Genomic DNA, 21448 nt, shown 5'->3' with positions numbered 1-21448 from the left:
ACATTTGTGGTGGTGGGGAAATATGATCCTTCTCTTGCTTGGTCATTTCCCTTTGCGGGGACTGCCGTTACTGTGCATTTCTATGGTGATTCAGGTGCTGCTCAACAACTTCCAGGGCCGTAACTCCCAACTCATAACATAACACCTCCTGTCTGGGCTTACAACCCTGTTATCCACAAGGTTATTTGTTCAGCATATACTCAGGAGAATACTCCACTGCGTTGTCTCTTTCTACTTTAAATATTTCCGTCACGTGGCCAACTAGCTGCCCAGCTTGGCAGAAGTCCAGATTCTAATGAGCAGGGGGTAGAGTCAGCAGGCTGGCATTACACTAGATTGCCATGAGAGATTGTTGCAATTTGAAAAGCCATCTCTGGAGGCTATGATGGAATGGATGTGTTAAGTTCTCTGCAAAAGGTTCCTAATATGACATACAAGTCCTGGGCAGCACTCAAGTGTGCAAGTATAATCGATTTCATTTGTATTTGTACCAGAGCTATCATCTCTGGGCTACCACAAGCCAGAGATCTCCAAAGCTGACCAGGAGCTTTTTCTCTTCATCTCCTGCCATCTGGTGGCTATCCAGACTTTTGCAGTCTAGATCTGAGAGCTCTAATCTGTACATGAAGCCCCCCAAAAGGCTTTTGTGAGTTATGAAGATGATAATAGCATCAAGGAGAAATTCTCGAACAGATCATTTCACATACTGATTTCAAGTGAAGTCCCTGGTGTGACATGCCTCTCCCCTCTCCTCTCCCCTTAGCAATAAATCCAGTAAATCTTTCAGCTGTAACTTAGGCTTCACAAAGAAGACTCGGTCTTGGGTGATCTAGCTGTGGAACTCAATTGTGGGAGACTTTATTTTGCAGTAATGTAGCGAAAAGTCATTTGGAGTAGCACTTCACCGAATGTAGGAGCATTAAATTTTGAACGACAAGGATTTATGGACTCCTCAGCCTCCCTTCTCCCTTCACCGTGTCCAGTTCTAATGGCCATTTCATGAAATCCAGCAGCCTTCTCTCATCAGGCAGATGTGTGGACCTATTATTCCCACTGGTCTTGCTGGATGGGGGTGAGAGGATTTGTAGTTCCGCACACTTGAAGGACACCTGTTTGAGGAAGCTTAATTTCTTTTGAGTACCCTATTTCAGAAGGCTTATATTGCACCATGAGTTAGGGAAGGAAGACAATCCCTATTAAGACGCTTAAAATCTAAAAGACATCATACCAAAAGAAAAAGGATGGGAGAAAAGGGGGAACAAGAAAGCTTAGATACTAACTCTAACAAGCTAAATAATTTTGTATGATAATGTTCCATTGGATACCACTGAAGGAGAAAAGATGCATGAAAAGGAAGGAAGGAAGGAAGGAAGGAAGGAAGGAAGGAAGGAAGGAAGGAAGGAAGGAAGGAAGGAAGGAAGGAAGGAAGGAAGGGCATGCAAATCCTTAGATTTGCCTTAAGTAGCTCATTGAAATGCATCTCACTGATGTGCAAATCAGGAAATGGATTTTTAAATGTGTATCAGTATCAAGACTTCACTTTTGCCCATTAAATTAAAGGCTCTAAGGTCACCCATAACCGCTAACGGGATTGCCCTTAAAATAACCAGGACAAATGAAAATCACTCTTCTACTGAATCCTATCTCCTCTTCTACAATATATTTCAGGAGCATCTCCAGCCAGTGCAAGGACAACCTGTTCAGAATTAATCGATGCGCTGAGTGGCACTGAATTGAAGACCAAAAAATAAAATAAAATAAAATAATGCTTCAGATGTGGATTTCTGCTCCCTCCATCAGCCCCCACTGCAGGGGCTTGGCTAGATCATCTGTCCTTGTCTGAAAGTAGAACTTGCTCATCTTCATCAAGATGGCAGGGACCAGGGAAGAGGGCCTAGTCTGAGTGGGACAGCAGTTTAGTGGTAGTACCCTAAGAATGTTTATCCTAATGCAAGTAGGTTTCCTAGTTCAAAAGATGATGCAAAAACAGAAACAAGACTCTCTTGAATAGAACACAACTCCTAATAACTCGAATAGAATTGTGTCTTTTCCTTGATAGCAGTACACAACAGTATATGTTGTAGTTTGCTCTTGATACTTTCTGGAAGGGAAGGAGGGAGGGAGGAATAGATAGACCAGTGTTTCTCAATCTTGGCAACTTGAAGATGTGTGGACTTCAATTCCCAGAATTCCCCAGCCAGCCATGCTGGCTGGGGAATTCTGGGAATTGAAGTCCACACGTCTTCAAGCCGCCAAGGTTGAGAACACTGCAACAGACAGATATTACTACTAGCCTATAACCCTGGCTACCTGCAGCCTGGACTGCCTGTAGGAAATGGCCGGTGGTGGGTCCTGACCCTTCTTTGCCTTGTACGTTGCTGAAAATCAATGGTCTTCCACAGCTCACTTCAGTCTCCCGGAAGGCAGATTCCAAAAAATTCACATGTGGCTCAATATGATGGAAGCCATGATGTTTCCCTAGCTTCAGCTTTTGATTTTGATTTTAAAGGATGGCTGCTCCCACTGACTTTTTTTTTTTTTTAATCTCCCTGGTTGTACTGAAGAATTTTATGACCAAAATCCTGAAGTTGCCTATTCTGTGGCAAAACATTGGGACTTACATAGTCCCCGAGAAGGTCATCTTCGTAGGACAGAAAGACTACCTGCAGACGTAGCTTCACTTAAGTACAGAAGTTTTTGACTACAGTATTTAATGAGGTTTTATTTATTATACTGGAGTTCTGGTCAATCACCATAATAAAGTTGCGATTTGGTTTGGGGGTAGTTTCCTAACATGTTAAAGCAGAAACCTACAAAAGATATCAGGTGCACCCTAAAAGTCCTCTCATATCCTTTAAAACAAAACAAAGCCAAATTCCGCACCCCAAATCTTGACCCTGTCCTTGCAAGATGGCATGGCACCAACCCCTTTACATCATTGCCCACCCCCCACTGAAGGCACTGTTAAGTGTGTGGCCCACCATAGGTCAAAACACTATTATTGCATCGCAGCGTATCTTTCTGGAGACCAAGCAAGAAATATGACACACATTATTAGGGACTTTGATTTTTTTTATCCATCACTGAAAATTACACACACAATGGCCTGTTATATACACACTCCTTGCTCTTTTTTTCCAACAGTGCAATTGGGGCACCAAGAAGAACCAGGGCAAATTCGGGGGTGGGTGGGTGGGTAGACAAGCTGGACTGGAGAATGGACAGAGTTGTTCTTCACAGCACATTAGATTTTACTTTATAATGTGATGTGCAGTTGGAAGCATCACGTCACCTTTTTACAAAGTTTTGAAGTATTCTGATTTTATTGAAGTGACCTTTGTTCTACCTTCTTGTAGCTAAATGTTAAAAAAAATATTCTAAGTCAATCGATATTCATAGTTATGTTTTGGGGGAGGGGGGCTGTGGGGCATTTGCCAAAACAGGTAGCAGAAGCTTTGGTGAGCAATATAATTCTACAGCTGCAATTTTGGCTGTGTTTATTCATACAAGGAGGAATCTACCAGAAAGAGGTCATTTTCTAATATCTGAAAAAGTTCTTTGGATTTTAAGGGTTCCATTTTCTCCATACAAGAGATAATATGAGCTAAACGTCTGGTTTGCAAATGGAGCAAAAATATCCAAATTAAGCAGAATTACAATCTTAAGCAGACCCCGTCAGCACAACTAAGGTGAGAGATGCTAGAGGGCCATAGTTTCTTCACCCTGCCAGAGAGGCCGGAGATGGGATTCAAGGAACAGGGAGCTCCTCAGAGTAAAAATAAAGAAATCACCAAATCAAGAAATTCGTTAAAAAAAAACCTGTAATTTTTATTGGTCAAATTTTTCTCCATGTGTGGATGTGACATGGAGAAGCAGGGGTCAGCATCCCTTGGCAGAAGAGGACCATATGACAAGAAAGCAACCCTTCCCTTCCAAGAATTCTTCCCGCATTGTTCGGACTACCAGATCTGGCCTGCAAATCCCTACAGGATCACTAGATGGCAGCGACAAGATATCGAAAACTCTTCGCTTTGTCGCCCTCTAGTGGACAGCCGTAATATTGTATCCCAGTTCTGGGAGCCCGACCCATCATAGCTCCACGGGTTACGACGGCCCCCCTCCAAGAAAGGGGTAGTTTCCCACGAGGGCAGGGGGGGCTCTTTGGACTACGCCACCTCACTTTGTGGCTAATGGAGTTCATAGCAAGAGGCTCAAACAGCAAAGCAGCAGCAATAGCAATGGAGGGTTATATTATGCCCAGCAGCGAGGAAGCGTTTGGGTGATTTCTTTTCCCAGAGAGCAGCAGCAGGCAGCATTATTGCATTTTAATGGGACCTTGTGTAGGGGAGGGGGGGTGATTATAAGAACCAGCCCCCAGCAGGGGGGGTCAGCTGAAACTGACTGGCAGATGGGCCGCACCACCCCGTGGCCTGTCCCGTGCCCCAACCCCACCCGGGTGGCCTGCTCCCATCATGCAATGGAAGCGCAAGAGCTAACTGGTTACAAAAGTGCCCCTCCCTCCTCAAGGTTAGACAGGAGAGCCCCTCCCGGGCAGTCAGTGCCAAGGTCTCCGGAGAAAGGTCCCGGGCGCGGTTCGTCGCCAGCCACTCGGGAGCAGGACGTCTTCAGGACGGTGCCTACACGGTGCCAGCTGGAGCTGGGAAAGAAAAAGAGGGGGAGGGAGAAAGTGGAGGATGTGAGGGTGAAGACAGAGTAAATGTGTGAACGCTTGGGGAGGAACACCCCCAGAACAGAGAAAGGGGGGGATGAAGTTCAGAAGAATAAAACTTGGTTAAACTTCAACTGAAAAAAGCCACTGAAAAAAGGAGGGGGATTTTTTTTTTTAATTCTCCCAATCAAGTTCTTTTTTGCTCTATTTTATTTATTGAATGTAAATAGCCACCCATCTCACACAGGTGGTTTAGACTTGGGGTACCTTGTAAAAATGCTTCTCCTCCTCCTTTTCTGTTCCCCATCCCATCTTTTCCATTCCCCCAAACCTCACATCTTTTAGGCTGGAACAGAGATGTCCCACCCCCCAGGAGCCTTTGCGAACAACTCTCCCTGCGGGCTTCTCAGCTCCTCCAGGAACAGGGCTGCCTGTTGCCACAGCACCCCATCAAGTCTTCAGCTCTCCTGGCAACGTCAGGAAGCTCCATGGTAACCCCAGGTGGGTGGGAGGTTACTTCAGGTGTGGGCGCTCCAGCCAGTGGCTGACTTTCTCTGCAAGAGGAAAGTTCAGTGTATGATGGGCAGATCACCTCACATCAACACGAGGGCCCAACCCAGCCCCTGTTGAATAAAAAGGGTGGTTACGGTAGAACACCTGGGTTACTTTTAAGTAGAAATGATTAAGGAGTAAAAAAAAAAACACCCAAGTAAAGAGTGAATGCTTGTTTTGCGTTCCTCCCTTCCCTTCGGGAGAACTCAGCTCCTGGAACAGAGAAACCAGCCAGAGGTAGGTTTTTTGAAAGCAATGCCAATAGAGATGCTACTGTAGTACAGACATCCAAAGGTTCACCTTGATTTCATCACTGTAAAAGACATAGAAGCCTCTCCCGGTAACTGGTTAATATTTCCAGCACTTTTACATCTCTTCATGTGCAGGCCATGCCTTTGGCATAACTTGAAGGGGGATTTTGGGAGCTCCCTGTTGAATATCATCTCTGTTCCTGTGGTGCCAGTCAAATGGAGGACATTATTCACTATGCCCTCCACTGCCCCATTTACAAGGAGATTAGGGCCAAACTATTGATGGTGGGTGAATTCAACGGCTCAGAGCTCAAACAGCTGAATTATCTTCTTGCAGAGGGATTTCCAACTGTTAGTAATCAGGTTGCTACTTTTGCTTTATCACCATTTAAACTCAGAAATATTTTTTCTTTCCATTCTTTATTGTAGTCCCGCCTTTATCGTGTTTTGACCTCTTTGTACCTAACACTCTTTATTACTTTATTTTACTCTTATTCTGTTCTATTGTATTTATTCTAAGTTAGCTTCTTATGACCTATGGTTACAGCAATAAAGCATTTACTTACTTACTAGTGTATGTTCACCCAACACACTTAACTAGGTTACAGCTTTACCATTTCTGTATGATGCTAAACTTGCACATGGTGTGAATGCTTCCCCTTCAGTTAGTTTTGCATCCATTTAGAATCCAGATGAACCATGCAATGTTAACACCAACCCAGCTAAAATTACACAGGGATTATACAAGCATGCCAGTGAGGGCCCCCTTTGCCTGGGTGTTCCTCTCCCCAGTGCTGCAACACTTACTGGGACTCTTGCCTGTCGCCCTGGGGTCTGACAGTCTGCAGAGGGGAAGAAACAGAAAGGGAGTCAGTGAAGAAGGGCCAAGGGAACAATATCCAGGGGCAGGAGAACTGGGGTGAGGGAGAGAAAGGAGGAAGGAAGGAAGAGGCCAGAAAGTACCTACCCAGGGTCTGATTTTTTGCATTTGAATTTTTTACCTGCAAAAGAGAAAGGGGCAGAGTGAGACGGGAAGAAACATGGCTCAGGTATTCAATCTGGAGATGCGGGGTGGGGAAAATAAATTGGGGGTGTGGACATAGGCACATGCACTCATATCTACAGAATTCAGGGAGGAAGAGAGCAGGGGGCACCGTAAGACTGAGAGTGCAAAAAACAAAAGTCAGCACTCTAAGATTTGACTTTACATCTTTTTAATGAGAAGCAAAAAAGAAAGAGTCTCTACATTTCGCTGGGCAACATTTTGGCGTTTCGGCAATGAGTCTGCAGAACGGACTCCTAAATGCGCCCATACGTACATCCACAAAATAGGGTGTCTCTCCAGGGAATCCAGGAACAGATAGACAGAGGAAGGAGAGAAGAACTCAGGATGGGATTTGTAGGGGCCAGCCAAAGTCAGATCCAAGCAAGCACAAAAGATGCAAGCATCAAGAAGAGGCGACTCACTCAGTGCTATCAAGATTCCCAGCACAAACATGATGGTGGCCAGGATCATCCCCACCAAGCGCAATGTATCATAGTCTGGAAGGGAGATATGGAGGTTCAAGAGTCAGACGTTCAGGACCATTCCAGCATACTCCTATCAGGACAGCCTGGATTCCCCACCCATGACCCCAAGCCATGCCACATTTCTTCATTTCTTGAAGGAAGAAACTCCACACCTCCTTCCACCCACGTAGGCCAACACCTGCAACCTTTCTATAGCATCACTCACCATAAGTGAAGGGGTCGATGGGTTTGCTGGTCTCTGGGGAGTAAAGAGAGCAGACAGTCAGAATACAGTGACCAAGCAAAGCTGCTGAATATTTTATTTCAATAGCTTTGTTGGGAAATTATTGGGTGAAGTCATTCTTTATACTTCACTACAAACTTTGGCTCAAATGCTATACTGTTCTTCTGTATTCGTTCTCCTGCTTTGCATGGATAGTGCCATACTATAGGTTGGTAGCTAGGTGGCACTGGAGTCAGTCCATTCTGGTTGGATTCATTAGTTTCTCATATCTCTTCAATATTCTTGGTTGACAGAAGTAAACAAAGAATATAAACCAAACCTTTCAACAGACCCAAATTACAGCTCTGCCCTTATGGCAGCACTATTACAACACTTAACATCATTCATCATTCAATCCAGTCATCCATCAGCAATGCTCCATTACCCTCCTGATTGGACAATCTGGCCCATCTCTACCCAAAAAGAATAAGTAAACATAACATGACACACCAAAAGCAGCCATTTCCCAAAACTACTGGGTGAATTAGTTGGGTAGCCTTATACCTTTCTAAAAACGAGAAACAAGACAATAAAATAAATTCGTTAAAACTTCAGCCCCTTAAGCGAGTTCCCTTTGGTCAAAGGAGTTAAAAGACAAATTCCATGGTGAAGCCTCTGAGTTGGCTCAACAATATTGTTGAATAATTTAGGAAGTTTGACACTACTGTGCAGTATTGCTCATGGGCTAAACTTCTGACTGTCATTGTCAAAAACCAACAGCAGTTTTCTCACTATACTGAAGTGGGAACATAGAAGGCAGAACTGTTAAGTCCTGAAATAGGTTTAACCTCATGTGTGTGATGTGGCACTGCTCACTGCAGCTCTCCCTTCCCCCAGAATATTAAGGCTGTGTTCATATAACAAGTCTGACTTATTCACTGAATTAGCCCCTCTGCTAATTTCAAGCTATACATTGAATGATAAGCTAATTAAGAGCACTGGGCTAGTAAAAGCAATCTTCCCAAGGTTAAAATTAGCCAGGCTTTGCAAGCTATGCAAATACAGCCCAAGGTTTTCAACTGACCTGTTTAAGCCCAGTTATGATCGCTATTCCCTCTTCATGGATCACTGCCATGTCGTGGCGAAGGGGCTTGCATAACTCAATGAAGCCATGAATGTATGGCTGTGAGAGCTGGACCATAAGGAAGGGTGAGCACCGAAGAATTGATGCCTTTGAACTGTGGTGTTGGAGAAGACTCTTAAGAGTCCCTTGGACTGCCAGAAGGTCAAACCAGTCAATCCTAAAGGAAATCAACCCTGACTGCTCATTGGAAGGATTGATACTGAAGCTCAAGCTCAGATACTCTGGTCACCTAATGCGAAGAGACGACTCTTTGGAAAAGACCCTGATGCTGGGAAAGATGGAAGGCAAAAGGAGAAGAGGACGGCAGAGGATGAGATGGTTAGATAGCATCACTGAAGCAATGAGCATGAAACTGAGCCAACTCAGGGAGGCAGTGAAGGACAGGAAGGCCTGGCACAATATGGTTCATGGGGTCACGAAGAGTCGGAGACGACTTAACGACTGAACAACAACAACAAAGTGATCACTATTCATCAAAAGATGAACTACCCTACAATTAAACAAAACCAAGTTCTCTTATTTCACTAGGGTAGATTCACACAACACATTAAACTCTAAACTTAGGTTAACAAAACACAGTACTGCTGTTCCCATAACATGGAATGTTTGGACCCATAAACCATATAATGGCTTAATGTGATGGCCTGGGTCACAGAGCATGCTAAGACAATAGCTGAATTCCCACAACACAATGCACCACAATTTTAGCTTAGTCTGGCATGCTGGGTATACCCACCCTGTGTGTATTAAGGAACTCGTTGGTGCAAATATATCTGGCTCACATCTAACAAATATTTTATGAATATCCTCTGACATGTCACTATTTTCTTTCCTGCTATGGACCCCCTCCCTTTGCAGATACCCCAGCTGGCCCTGATCAGGGGGTTCAAATGGTGACCTTGAGCCATAGGGGCAGTGTTCACACAGGACACTTAACCTGTACTGAATTAAGCCTGGGTGTTGTAAGCCGCTGGAGAAAAGGAAAAATTGCCAAAGAGGAGAAAGAAACATTTTTCAGGGTACAGAGACCCAAAGGCTTCAACTGCACCGCCATGAGAGAAAAGGTAGAACAGACCGTGCCCAAGAACGTTTAGAGAAACTGATTTCCTGACATTTGTGCCCAGAAGCAATGATGGAAGGAAAACAGAGACTGGGACATTGGTATCGGGGGGGGGGGGGGGAGATGACAAAATGCTCAATGCAACTTCATGCTGCAGATTCCACTCCTTATGCACTTGTGTGTGACACTGCAAGCTCAAAAGGGAGGAGCGTGTGCCAGGACATCACAACACAACACCCATTTCAGCTTTTTGACACCCTAACTAGCTGCAGGCTGCTGCATGTTGTACTAAGCCATAGTTCGTATACATCATGGCTTACTAAATGATCTACACTTGGCTGGATTCACATTGCACTGACTGGATTCATGTAACACGCTAAACCCTAAATCCAGGTTAACTAGCCACAACTGGGTCGCCATGACATGTTATACCCCAAATAAATGAATTACAGGGGATCTCCTCTAATTTTATCCTCACAGCAACCCTGCGAGATGCGCTGAGGTGGAAGAGAATGACCGGCTCAAAGTCACCCAGAGAGTCCAACCCAACCTTTAAACCACTACTGTGTCACAACTGAGAAGTCCCCTTTTGGTCCTCTTTTTACCCCAACCAGCCTTCCACAATCACATCCAGTAAACCAAGGTGAGGAAGGCAAACCAGATATTTGTACAAATACTTCCAATCTAAATGTCATCTTCTGTTTGGGGATATCACATAGCGGCTTGCATTCTCATCACGCAGCGAACCTGCTTCTGAATCAACTCATCTTCTGAGTTTACACAATAAACTGAATCCTATGTTAGCTCCTCCTCCTCCTCCTCCTCCTCCTCCTCCTCCATACTCAAATGAAGCTTGGTGTGTCAGTGCAGCTCCTAGGTCTTTCATGGATCTGACTCAGTGGGTTGTACAGACATTGCCATGGTATCTTTCAGCCCACCCCCAAACCTATTTGGTTGGATAACTTGTTCTCTACGTGCCTGCCTGCCTGCCCCCAACGGGAAAGCCAAGATTTTTTTTTCCTTAACTGAATGTTCTTCCACTGGGATTTCATCTGGCCCACCATCGGGAAGAAACGTCAACAGCATTTCTCTAATTCTCCTGCTCTCCATTTCCATCCCGTTCCTTGTAACTGACTCCAATTTTTCTGGCCAAGGAAGCCTCATTGACCGCCCCTTTCCCCAGAACTCCTATAGCTTTTGACTTATTTTGACAATGCTGTTTCTTCCATTCCTATATAAGGGCATAGAAAAGAAGTGAACATTCTTGACTTTTATTAAGGGTTCCTTGGCCAAAGCACCCTCCAGACGTCTAGCCTTGCCTTCATGGGCTTTCTCTTCTGTCTTCTTCACCACCAGTGTCGTCCTTGCCCCACTCATAACATTTTAGGCGTCATCCTAATTTCAGCCCAGGCTACTAAAATTCCCCCTCTTGGGACCGATTCTTGGATCTCACTGCAGAGGCAGCCTTTTTCCCACCTGACACCAAAAGTAGGGAAATCTTACCTTAGCCATGATTCCCAGATCAATCTGCCCCAAATAAAGGATGCTGGGTGGCAACAATTTGGCCACACAGCATCCTTTATTTGGGGCAGATTGATCTGGGAACCTTACCGCCCCCTCCATACTCCTTTCACAGAATCAGACAATCCAAGAATGTAAAGGTTGGAAGGGATCTTGGAGATCCCCTACTTCAACCCCCTGCCCCGTGAGTCGTGTTTATAGCAACACTCTGAGCTGCCCCATCCCTTACACACCAACTTGCACCCTCCATCACATGCTTTGGAAGCATTACCTATGCTGGTTCACTGTTCTTGCAGAGAAAACTAGAAAGTTGGCTTGCCCTCAACCCCCTTCCAGAACCTCTCAGAACCACCCAAGCCCTATTGCCTCTGCTTCGTTCAAAAAACAGAGACACATCGTCCCCTCTCCAAATCTAACTGCAGCCTATAAGTAAGGTGAAGCCTCCAAGTGTTTAAGGCAAGATTGAGGCCAGCTGCGGCAGCTGGGACTGCGGATGAATAATGCAAACTCCAATGCAGAGGATGCGGGGTTGCCATGGAGACGGGATACTGCATAACCAGGCGCAGCGTCTTAATCCACTGCCAGGCAGGTCAGGAGGAGGCAGGATGCTCAGGTCCTGCCCAGAACTGGCTCCAAGACAAATTGTTTATAGGAAACTTCACCCCAACTTAGTGTTACGCTCCTTCTGCTGCCACTATGCACCAAAGCCTGGCTAATTCCCCCTCGGTTTTATTCCACCAGTCCTTGGTCAGTGCTCCCACCACCACAAAATCTCAACCGTTGTCCTGAGACGTCTTCTGGAATCTAGAGACCCTTCTCTTTTTGGTCCCCATCCTCCAGGGTCTGTCAGATGTGAGTCTGGTGTGGGGCAAGTTCTCCCCTAACCAAATCAGCAGTTGAGCTTTCCAAACAAGAAGGACCTGGAAGTGGGCCAGAGAAACACTCTGCAGACAGACTGGTGCAGCAGCAGAGAGAGAGGGAGAAAGAGGAGAAGGGAGTGGCAATTCCCAGAGCTGAGTATTGCATCCCCCCCAAAAAAAATTGTTAAAAGTCTGGCCGGGGAAGCCCGCTGACATTATCCACCCCATTCCTCCATGATGCCACATCACGTCACCACAGTTCGATCCTCTCCACCTCTAAAAAGAACTGGCATTCTGCAATGCTGCAAAATGCCTCACACTTTTGCTAAGTGCAAACCTGGTTCAGAAGATGGGATCTGAGTCTGGATTTGGGAGGGGTGGCTCCAGGCCAGCCCTTCAGAAATCCTTGAACTTAAAATAAAAAGTTTTTTTGGTGGCTGACATGCTGACTGGTCAAACACTGAGGAAATACAAGGCAGCCGTGGATACTTGCAGCCAGAAAATGTGCCTTTTTAATCTGAAAACAACTTCAACAGTTCCTCTTAGGGGACAAAACAACTCACAGGTGGTAACACACTACTTTGGCTTATAGGTCTAAGAGAGGTGTGGCTCTCACATATCCTATAAATGTATACCACCTGAAATAGTTTGGCTTCAGCTAAGAATACTTGGACTCCTTTGTCTTGCTTCTTCTTTATTAAAAGCCCATTAGTTCACATTCAAATACAGCCCCTCTGATTCATCGGTCACAAACAGGATGGGCCTCAGAATGAGTTGGGTTCTGATTAGGATTGTAAGAAGTGAGTGTGTTGGAGGGATGTTATGTTGAAATTATCTGAATTTGCTACAAAATTCCTAATCTGATGATTTTTCAAGAAGTGTGGATTTAAGGTTTTTTAAGGTACAAATAATATACTGATTTGGTAAGAATGTTTAGTGTTATTGCCTTAACGTTGACTACTAAAAGTTGAGCTTCATTTGTTCTACGATGCCCACGTCAAAAACAAAAAATGGATCAGATGAACTTCACAACAAACAAATTTGAATCAGTGACTGTCATAGGTATGTGAAATTTTATTTCACCCATGTTTCTGTGATATTTAGGTGTATGAGATGATTTCAGAAATAACAAAGATTATCAAGTAAATCGATGAGCAATTCATATTATTCCACACAGCAGCATTACATGAAACTTTTGGGCAGGCTGGAAAAATGATTAGAAAACTAATGTGGCTGGTCCATGACCATAAAAATAATTTTGGCAGAGAAACAGGACCATTTGTTATGGCATAACCAAATATACAACTCTAACTGGATAGGTACCAAAAAACAGCTATGGAAGAAAAGTTGATCTTTTGGTGAAACCGTCCTTCTTTCACTTGATTACAAGCTTCCAAATCACACAGAGGTCTTGAACCAGAAGACGAAGAGTTTGGTCAGACAAAAACTTGAATCCTTAATCAACAGAAGCCTCTGTTTGTCAAGATAGTATCAGCAACTGCCCGAGACTCACCATGAAGGACCGCCTTTTCCCAGTTTCTTCTGCCCGACCCACCGGATCGGGGAGGCAGGGTATGTTACAGGTCCCCTCTATTAAGGAGGTCCATCTAGTGCAGTGTTTCTCAAACTTGGCAACTTTAAGATGTGTGGACTTCAACTCCCAGAATTCCCCAGCCAGCATGGGGAACACATCTTAAAGTTGCCAAGTTTGAGAAACACTGATCTAGTGGGATCGAGAAGAAGGACCTTCTCTGTGGTGGCTCCCTCCCTGTGGAACATCATCCCTGCAGAGATAAGACTGGCCCCCACCTTGATGCTCTTCTGCAAGACGCTGAAGACATGGTTTTGCCAGCGGGCCTGGAGATCCCAGGTCAATCTGGAGCCCATTAAATGGCTAGTGTAAATGTGTTGTTGTCGCCGGGGGGTGGGGTGGGGTTCATGTAGCAGGTTTTTATTTGGGATTTTTAATCCTGAAAGCCACCCAGCATCACCATGAGTGAGTTGGGCGGCCATCTAAATTGCATCAATAAATAAACAAATAAATAGTTTCCCTGTTGCATAAACCACAGGCAGTGCTCATGAATGTGAAAGCTTGCAAGACGACACAACAGCAAGACCCTGGTTTCTCTGCTGCAAAGAAAGCAGCAGCAGGATGATCAGGGAAGACCCAGATACAAAACAGATCATCCCTTTGCCCAGATGTCCTATATTCTTAATATTCTGGCACCAATCTTTGAAGCAAAAGCCACCATGACCAACCATTCATCGAAGAACATTCCCCCATTCCCCCATTTCTATTTTGAGCTCAGCAGAAATGTTGACATAATTGCTGGGAAAACAACGTGGAGCCCCTTCTTGCCAAAAATCACTCTGAGTTCAAAAGGATTTGCTCCTTGATGAGAAGGTATAGAATTACGACCTAAAAGCCCTAACGGTTCCACATTGTTTCCTGGTTTAGGGAAAAGTGAACACTGACGTTTTGGTACGTGTCGGCTTTTGAATTCACACGGGATTAACTTCCAGTCCTGGCAAACACGCACCCAGGCAAACTCAACACCTTGGCAAGCTGGCTAAGCAAACGGAGAGACTTTCTTTCCAAAAACAGGGAGGGAAGGGGGGTGTTGAACTTTACCCTATGTATATTTAGCGTTTATTTTAGCTAATGAGGAATTACAGAAATTGGTCCATTGCGTGTAGAGGCATCAGTTTGAGAAAGGGAAGATGTAGGGGTGTCTGGGCATAAAAACCAGGAGGAATTTCTATCACACTTGACTTTTTGGACCTGAGGGCACCCCTGGCAATGTGAGTACATCAGCACCAGGTATCGCAACTCATGAATGGAGTAAAGAGAAGGTACCTCCCTATTCACAAAAGCCAAACACCGTGTGCCGTGAGAAACCATGTTCCATGGGTGTGTGGGAAACGTGGTGACAACCCACCCTCACATCCAGGGACATCCACAGGGTATGGTCATAAAGTGCCAGCCACGATGGTGCAATCAAAGCTCTGCTTTTTTAAATGCATCACAACACACATTAAAAAGCAGGCAGAGTTTTGATCACACCACCGTGGCTGCCATTTTGACTTTTTTGCCCGTGCCCTCCGGACCCCTGCTCTACATCAGGGCATTCAGACATGCAGAGCATGCACATACATTTGTCAAACTGTCTGAGGGCCACCACAGGCCTAGAACATTATAGAATGAACATCACAACATTTGTATCCTAGAAGGAAGAGCTGAGCTGAAACTTGGGAGAACTTGTCAATCAAGAAGCAGAAATTAGCTACTTCCTCCATCTGTTGCAGTGTAAGGTCGGAGGAATACAGCTGAACCTCTTTCCTGGTTTGTTTTTATTCTAAAATAAGCCTTTGGAATTTCAGTTCAAATTGGGGCCACCACTGGCGGGAGGGGGAGATTGAATATTCCTGCTTTTTTTTCCCCCCTGAAATGTGGCCCATTATATGCCTTACAAAGAGAAAAAGAGTTACCAATAGAAGAGAATATCTGTAGCTCAGGGTTGAACTGCTGGAGTCCTTGGGGTTTTCTGAGCTTGGTTGTTTTCTTGCAAACGTTTCATTACCTGGCTAGGTAACAACTTCAGCGCTACACTGGAATGGGATTAAACCCCACTCCATTCCAGCACTGAAGATGCTACCTAGCCAGGTAACGAAACGTTTGCAAGAAAACAACCAAGCTCAGAGAACCCCAAGGACTCCACAGAAAAAGAGATCTTCTAGTGACACCAATCTCCTGCTATGCTCCCATTCTCTTTTAAACCATGCACAGGACAGCAAGCTCTAAAAATCAAGCAGTTTAAACTTTCTCCATCTCTGTGGTGAATCCCACCTATTATTCGGCCAGAGCCAAAGAAAAGAGAATCCGAGTCTGCATTTTAGATCATTTATTTTTATGCATCTCTTGTTAAGTTATCTATGACTGGACCAGCCATAAGCTTAGTAACACCCTAGCTAAATTTTATTGGCATCCATCTTGATTGACAACTGTGATTTACTTCAACTACTGTTTTTCTCATTTTGATGTATTTTATTGTGGCATTTATCATTTTCACCGAAACCTTTTGAGTTGGGCAGGCTATAAAAACTGTAATTTTTTTTTTAAAAACTAAACTAAAATATGTACTTATCAGTCTTGGTAGAGGAGCCATACTATTTGACGTGATGCACAACTGTTCCTGGACTGCAGAAGCATTCCCACAATATATAAAGCTTGGTTAGCACGAACTTTGGTTAGACTTCTTCACAGCTCAGCCTTTCGCATGAACACTTTGCTTAGGTGATGATTCAGCAGAACGTGCGGGCCTCTATAACGGAATACTTCAGAAACCAGGTTCTGCAAGCCATCCATCCTATAGTTAGACTCCAAGTAAGGTTTCTCTTTACATAATGTATGAAATGGCCACGATGCCAGGAAGAAGCATTTCTCTATGGCCAAAATCAACATAGATTAGAGTATCTTGCTTGACATCCTGCATTTGCAAACAGGAATGCACATTACTGTTGATGAGATAGATGGCTGCTTACGCACATGCAGCAGGAAGGAGCCACCAATGCACCCCAGTTTCAGAGCACGGGGACATCCCTTGCCTTAGACACAAAGAGACCACAGGCTGATCAAGAAGGTGTTCGCAACATGCACAGGTTCTTTGTCTTTCTATCTTAGTTTTTAAAAATGGATCACATATCCTGGGCATGCCAACAGGCATTATACACGGGAACACATAAACTAGGTTTGTGTAACGTGCAGCCAGGCCAGTTAAAAAACTAGGGGCTACAGTCTTACAACATACCAAGCTTGGTTAGTTTTAACCTGGGTAAGCCTTTCTATGGCTGGGCTTGCTGTGTGACCCCAATCAACTTGGTTAGTTTATGGATGAATGGATTGTACAAACCCAGCAAGTGGGTTAATTCTGGAAGCAAGTTAAGGGCAACGTGTGAACCCAGCCACCCTTTTGTCATGGGTAGGTATGTTCCCTGGCAACTTACCTCCTCTGTGAATAATGTCCTGCCTACTTTGGCCACTAAGCATTCTGATGCAACTGGGGCCCACGGTGGCCCCTGAAGTAGAAGGAATGGACCCCAAAGCCCTTCCAGTGTGCAGTCACACAGGTCAAATGCACACAACCTTTCATAAGCCTAACAGACCCAATGCCCCCACCCACATGTAGTTAGTGAATTTGTGAGTGTGAAGACAGATTGTGTTTGCACAATCCCAATTTCCCCCCGAGCTGTGCCTCACTCAGAAAAAAATCAAGGTGCACAGCTATACTCACAGACCATGCATGAAATATGAATTGTGGGGACAGAGAAAAATTGATCCTATTCACTCGTCTGATAGACCACATTCACACAACACAATTCACCTAGTTACTGAACGAGCCCATTGTCTCGGTTCAGGCAATACATTGCACTACAAGCTTAACCAAATGGTTTATGTACACACAATACCCTCAGCTACCATGAAACAAATAAAGGTCAACTCTAATCCAGCTTACTTGCTGTGTGAATGCAGCTGTTAGGTTTGTAACGGACCTAGTTAAACATGTTGTATGAATACAACCATAACTTATTTTTAAAGATGGCGGATGGGGAAACACGATTTGGCTAAAATTGAGGGGAAATGGAGAATGGAAGTTCATTAAAGATGTTGGCTTGGATTACACACTAAGCCCCTAATTCTGTATCCCATGGTTTCTTGAACAAATCACAACCGTCCAGGTTCACACAGAACACTATTTATGTATTTATTAAATTTATATGCCGCCCATCTCCCCCATTAACTATAGTCTGCAAAGCAGAAGAGCTAGATTTATGCAACAAGAAGCAAACCAGATGATACCTTAGCCCAGTGTTTCTCAACCTTAGGAACTCTAAGAGGTGTGGATTTCAATTCCCAGAATTCCCCAGCCAGCATGGCTGGCTGGGGAATTCTGGGAGTTGAAGTCCACACCTCTTAGAGTTGCCAAGGTTGAGAAACACTGGCTTAGCCTAATGTGAGAATGCAATCACTGAAATATTTCCCACTGCAGAATTTTAGCTCTGAGCAAACAGTTCCTGAGTACCATATAAAGCCTTAACAAGCCAGAGGTCCTTATCTATGAACACCAAATGTTTAGCCACCCCATGAAGACTCGTCAGGAGGCACGTGGTATCTTCAGGATAAAAGCAAGCCGAGGAAATAATTATCTTTATGTTCTCCTGCAATGTCTTACTTATGGCTTGCCACATATGACTCGGATTCCCCAAGGGGACCTGAGCTGCGGGACCGACCTCAAAAGATGCAGCAAACCCTATCAACTGACACACACAGAGGGAAGCACAGACTTCATTCTTTCACAAACACCCACTCAATGAAAAGCACAAATCAGCAAGAACACCATTCACAGACGCATACAAATAGCCGATTACAGGCACCCCTATACAATCGCACCAGATCTGAACAGGAATCAGTAGACTTTGGTTGGGTGAAAGGTCTGCGGTACAGCCAATCGCCGTTTTCATCTGCCAGGGCCCCACCCATCACCCCCCACCCCGCCTGCGGTTCACAGCTATTTGCCAGCTTTGGTTTTTCTGCCCATCCAGCTCTCCGGGCAGGAAGAGCGATAGACGACCATTCATCAAGGCAGGTGCCCCATCTCAGGGAGCAACAAATTGGTTTCCCAGCGCACTTTGTGGGTTGCATTCTTGCTTGTGAAAGAGGATTCATCGATCTGGATGCCAGAGCAGGGCAGCTGGCAGCTCCCTCAGCCAGGGCTTCCTTTTATCCTTTCGTCCTCGCACTGAAGCTCTGCAGCTATAGGCAAGCCTGTTGGCCAGTGCAGAAGATCCCCGGGTCAGAACAGGAAGTCGGGGATGAGCTGTCTCAGGGCCTGATTCCCAGGAGACCTGCAGGGAACCCCAGATGAGCACCCGCTCCCTGTGCCTGCTGCCACAGGCACATTCCCGATAGGTGCAGTATGGCTCCATCCAACATCAGCTAGCAACTGCCTCTGGTCTCTGCAACATGCCTCCTTAGCCACAACCTCTGGCACTGTGAGCAGGCCACACAGGCTACGGCAGAGCTCCATATCCCCATTCTTGCACAAACAGGTGGGGACACCCTGCTTTTTGCAAGCCACGCACCACCAAGGCATCCAGCCTTCCCCCCCTCCCCCCCGCCGCCCCCGGCCTTCTCTCTTGGCAGCATTTCTGGGCCTGTCAGTCAAACAGTAACTGCAGAAGAAATGACTTCAGGCTGCTCAGTTCTGCAGTGAAGCCGTGTGCCTGCAGACACATCGAGCAAACTCAGCCTCTGCAGCAATTCCCAGGGGGGGACCAAGGGAGGCAAAAGCCCCCGCTGCACACCTGCCTCCCTTGCAGCTACCCGTGAGCAAACACACCGCTCAGCATCCACAGATTTTTTTTTAAAGAAGTGGCTATATGTATGTGCACACACACACGCACACATACTAGCCACACCTGCCAGTGTTCACTGCATAAGCCCTGCTCTTTCACACAACTTGGCTGCATCCACACAGCATGCGTAACCCAGTTCCTGAATTAAGCCACTGTCTGGGTCTACATAAAATATCAAACCATCATTCGACATGCCAGAGGCTAAGCTGCAAAACAGTTAACCCAGTTTAGCCCAGTGAGCAAAGACAGCCGTCCGTCCTTCATGGACTTGGTTAAGCATGTTGTCTGAACATGGCTTGTGTGCATGTAGGTCCCTGCATGGATCTACCGTTTGCCTATTTAGGGACCCCCCAGTTCACAGCCCAGAGCTACACAGAAGCCAACTCCAGGTGAACCCCAGTTATGGGTCAGTGCACCACACAGACCCTCAGCCCCCAGGTAACAGGTAAACCATGATAGCTAAACTGTTCCTAAGCCAGTTCTTCAAACTGCCACTCAGTCCCAAGGGATCGCTCCCACCCACTCAAGCGGTACAACCAGAAAGTTGCAGAGATTTTATAAAAACCTGCAAAGTGGCTGGGAAAACGTGAGAAAAAGATGAAGGGGTTGGAAGGAGGAAAAATGGCAGAATTTTGCTGTTTGAATTAGCGTGCAAACAGCGGCCTTAAAAAAAAGAAAAGAAACACCCAAATGGAAAACCGCGCTATTCGCCGGCGCCGCTCCGGAGTGGCTTCGAAGCAGCGGCGGGAGCAGCATCTCTCGATTTCCAACCATCCTGAGAGCGTTGAGCCTTCCTTCGGACTAACCCCGCAGGTTGCCTAAATGCCACTTCTCCCCCCCCCCCACCGACTCTGGCGAGGAAGACGTCCATAATGCGGGTGCTGAGGGATCCGAAGCCCCCCCAGGCTCCCGCCGCTGCCCTCCCCTCCTCCCGCCTCGCCTTCGCTCACCAGCCCCCTGCAAGGGATGGCTAGCCTGGCCGGCTGGCGGAGCTTCGCGGGGATCCCCCCTCCAGGGAACCCCGGTCTCCCCCTCCTTGCCTGCCTCCCTGCGGCGCGGGGGCGGCTCACCCTGACGCGGCGCTGCGGTGATCATGGTGGGGGGACGCTGGCGGCGCGGCGACTCCCGAGCACGTCTGATCCGGAGCAACGAGCGAATGCGGCACGGCCAGGCTGGGCGGGCGAGAAATAAGACGGGAGCGAAGATGCGGGGCTGGGTGGGGGTGGCGTTCCCAGTCCCCCCCTCCCCGTCCCCGCCCGAGTCTCTCTGTCTCTCTCTGCTCCACGTGGGAAGCGAATAACCAGTGGAAACGGAGGGAGGTGGATCGTCGGTGGGGGGGGGGACCAATCTCAGACCTTTGGCCTCTGCTCTCTCCCCTTCTCCCGTCGAGGCAAAGCAAACCCCTTCGCGAAGAAGGCGCCGGGGGTCCTGCTTCCCGGGGACCCTGCTACTTCCGAATCAGACGCCGCTAGCTCTGCAAGCTCCCGTCAGTCAGGATGGGGACCACCCCGCGGTGACAGGCTCTCGGCTTTCTCCTTCGCCCGAAGGGCTCGGGGAAGCTTCCCTGCGCAGGGGCAGTCTACCTCGGTTTAGCTGCTGAACAGAAGCGGCCCGGCTACCTCCTGGGCGCTGTGCCGGTGACCCGCGGGCGCCACCGGCTTTTGGAGAAAGAACGCTAGAGCAGTCCGAGGTTATTCTGGACCTCGGTTCGCCAAGCAGGCGCCCTCTTGATAGGTTGGGGCTACAACTATTCTTCCAGAAGACGCAGGGGCCCCCTTTTGCTCACAACACCTTCAATGCACGTGGGACCACTCAGGGCTACGTTTTTCATTTTCTTGCACCTTTACCATAGACTCCAGTGATGGCTGTAACTTTAGCACGGACAATGTCGGGGCCATTGGTGAGCACATACGGCACGCAAAGAATTGTAAAAACTTCGGCTGCTGCAGTCCTAGAACACACCGAAGCTGGTCATGGAATGGTTTTCTGGCTTCACACAGTACACTGAGTGATAAAAGAAAGAGGTCGGATTCACACCCCGTACCAAACCTCTAGCCAAGATTAAACTGAGTTTAATGGGCTGTGTGAACGCAACTGCTAAGTCTTGATCCGACCTAGTAAGAATGTTGGGTGAACACAGCCACTTTCTCAAACCCAAGTAAGGCAAGACCATTGCCAGAAAAACTCTAACAATATTATATTATTCTATACAGTACCAGTGTTTTTCAACCTTGGCAACTTTAAGA

The 21448-nt window shown here is 46.4% G+C and overlaps 1 protein-coding gene and 1 long non-coding RNA gene across 5 annotated transcripts in view; one reads left to right on the top strand and one right to left on the bottom strand.

Moving 5' to 3' along the window:
* Positions 1-14493, top strand: part of LOC112542762 (uncharacterized) — an 18225-nt gene extending 3732 nt beyond the window's left edge. Inside the window, exons 3-4 of the long non-coding RNA XR_003086364.2 lie at positions 5015-5170; positions 9889-14493. This is a non-coding gene — a long non-coding RNA (uncharacterized LOC112542762). The remainder of the gene's footprint in view (positions 1-5014; positions 5171-9888) is intronic.
* LOC112542761 (FXYD domain-containing ion transport regulator 7-like) lies at positions 2827-21448 on the bottom strand. Of its 4 annotated transcripts, none has more exons than XM_088140003.1 (6): positions 20273-21441; positions 7208-7240; positions 6940-7014; positions 6440-6473; positions 6280-6314; positions 2827-4657 (listed from the first exon to the last, which is right to left on the bottom strand). In XM_088140003.1, the coding sequence occupies exons 1-6, from the start codon at positions 20295-20297 to the stop codon at positions 4638-4640; spliced, it is 222 nt and encodes a 73-aa protein (XP_087996129.1). In that variant the 5' UTR covers positions 20298-21441; the 3' UTR covers positions 2827-4637. The 4 variants fall into 4 exon arrangements, with proteins under 4 accessions (XP_087996129.1, XP_087996127.1, XP_087996128.1 ...); XM_088140001.1 differs by lacking the exon at positions 2827-4657 and having other exon boundaries at positions 5165-6314; positions 20273-20374; positions 20558-21448; XM_088140002.1 differs by lacking the exon at positions 2827-4657 and having other exon boundaries at positions 5165-6314; positions 20273-20374; positions 21050-21448.

The sequence above is a fragment of the Python bivittatus genome, unplaced genomic scaffold, assembly GCF_059951505.1.
Source record: "Python bivittatus isolate LINGU-HERP-01145 unplaced genomic scaffold, Pbiv_v1 ctg000310_np1212, whole genome shotgun sequence".
NCBI lineage: Eukaryota > Metazoa > Chordata > Lepidosauria > Squamata > Pythonidae > Python > Python bivittatus.
This window is presented reverse-complemented; position numbering and strand designations above follow the sequence as displayed.

Bases quoted from the DNA above. Each gene is read 5' to 3' on its own strand.
- LOC112542761 (XM_088140001.1), bottom strand. From the start codon at position 20,297: ATGATCACCGCAGCGCCGCGTCAGG. The intron at 6,474-6,939 runs GTGAGTCGCCTC...TCTCTTTTGCAG, and splicing joins GGGAATCTTGATAGCACTGA to GTAAAAAATTCAAATGCAAA. The intron at 6,315-6,439 runs GTAGGTACTTTC...TCCCCTCTGCAG, and splicing joins TGCAAAAAATCAGACCCTGG to ACTGTCAGACCCCAGGGCGA.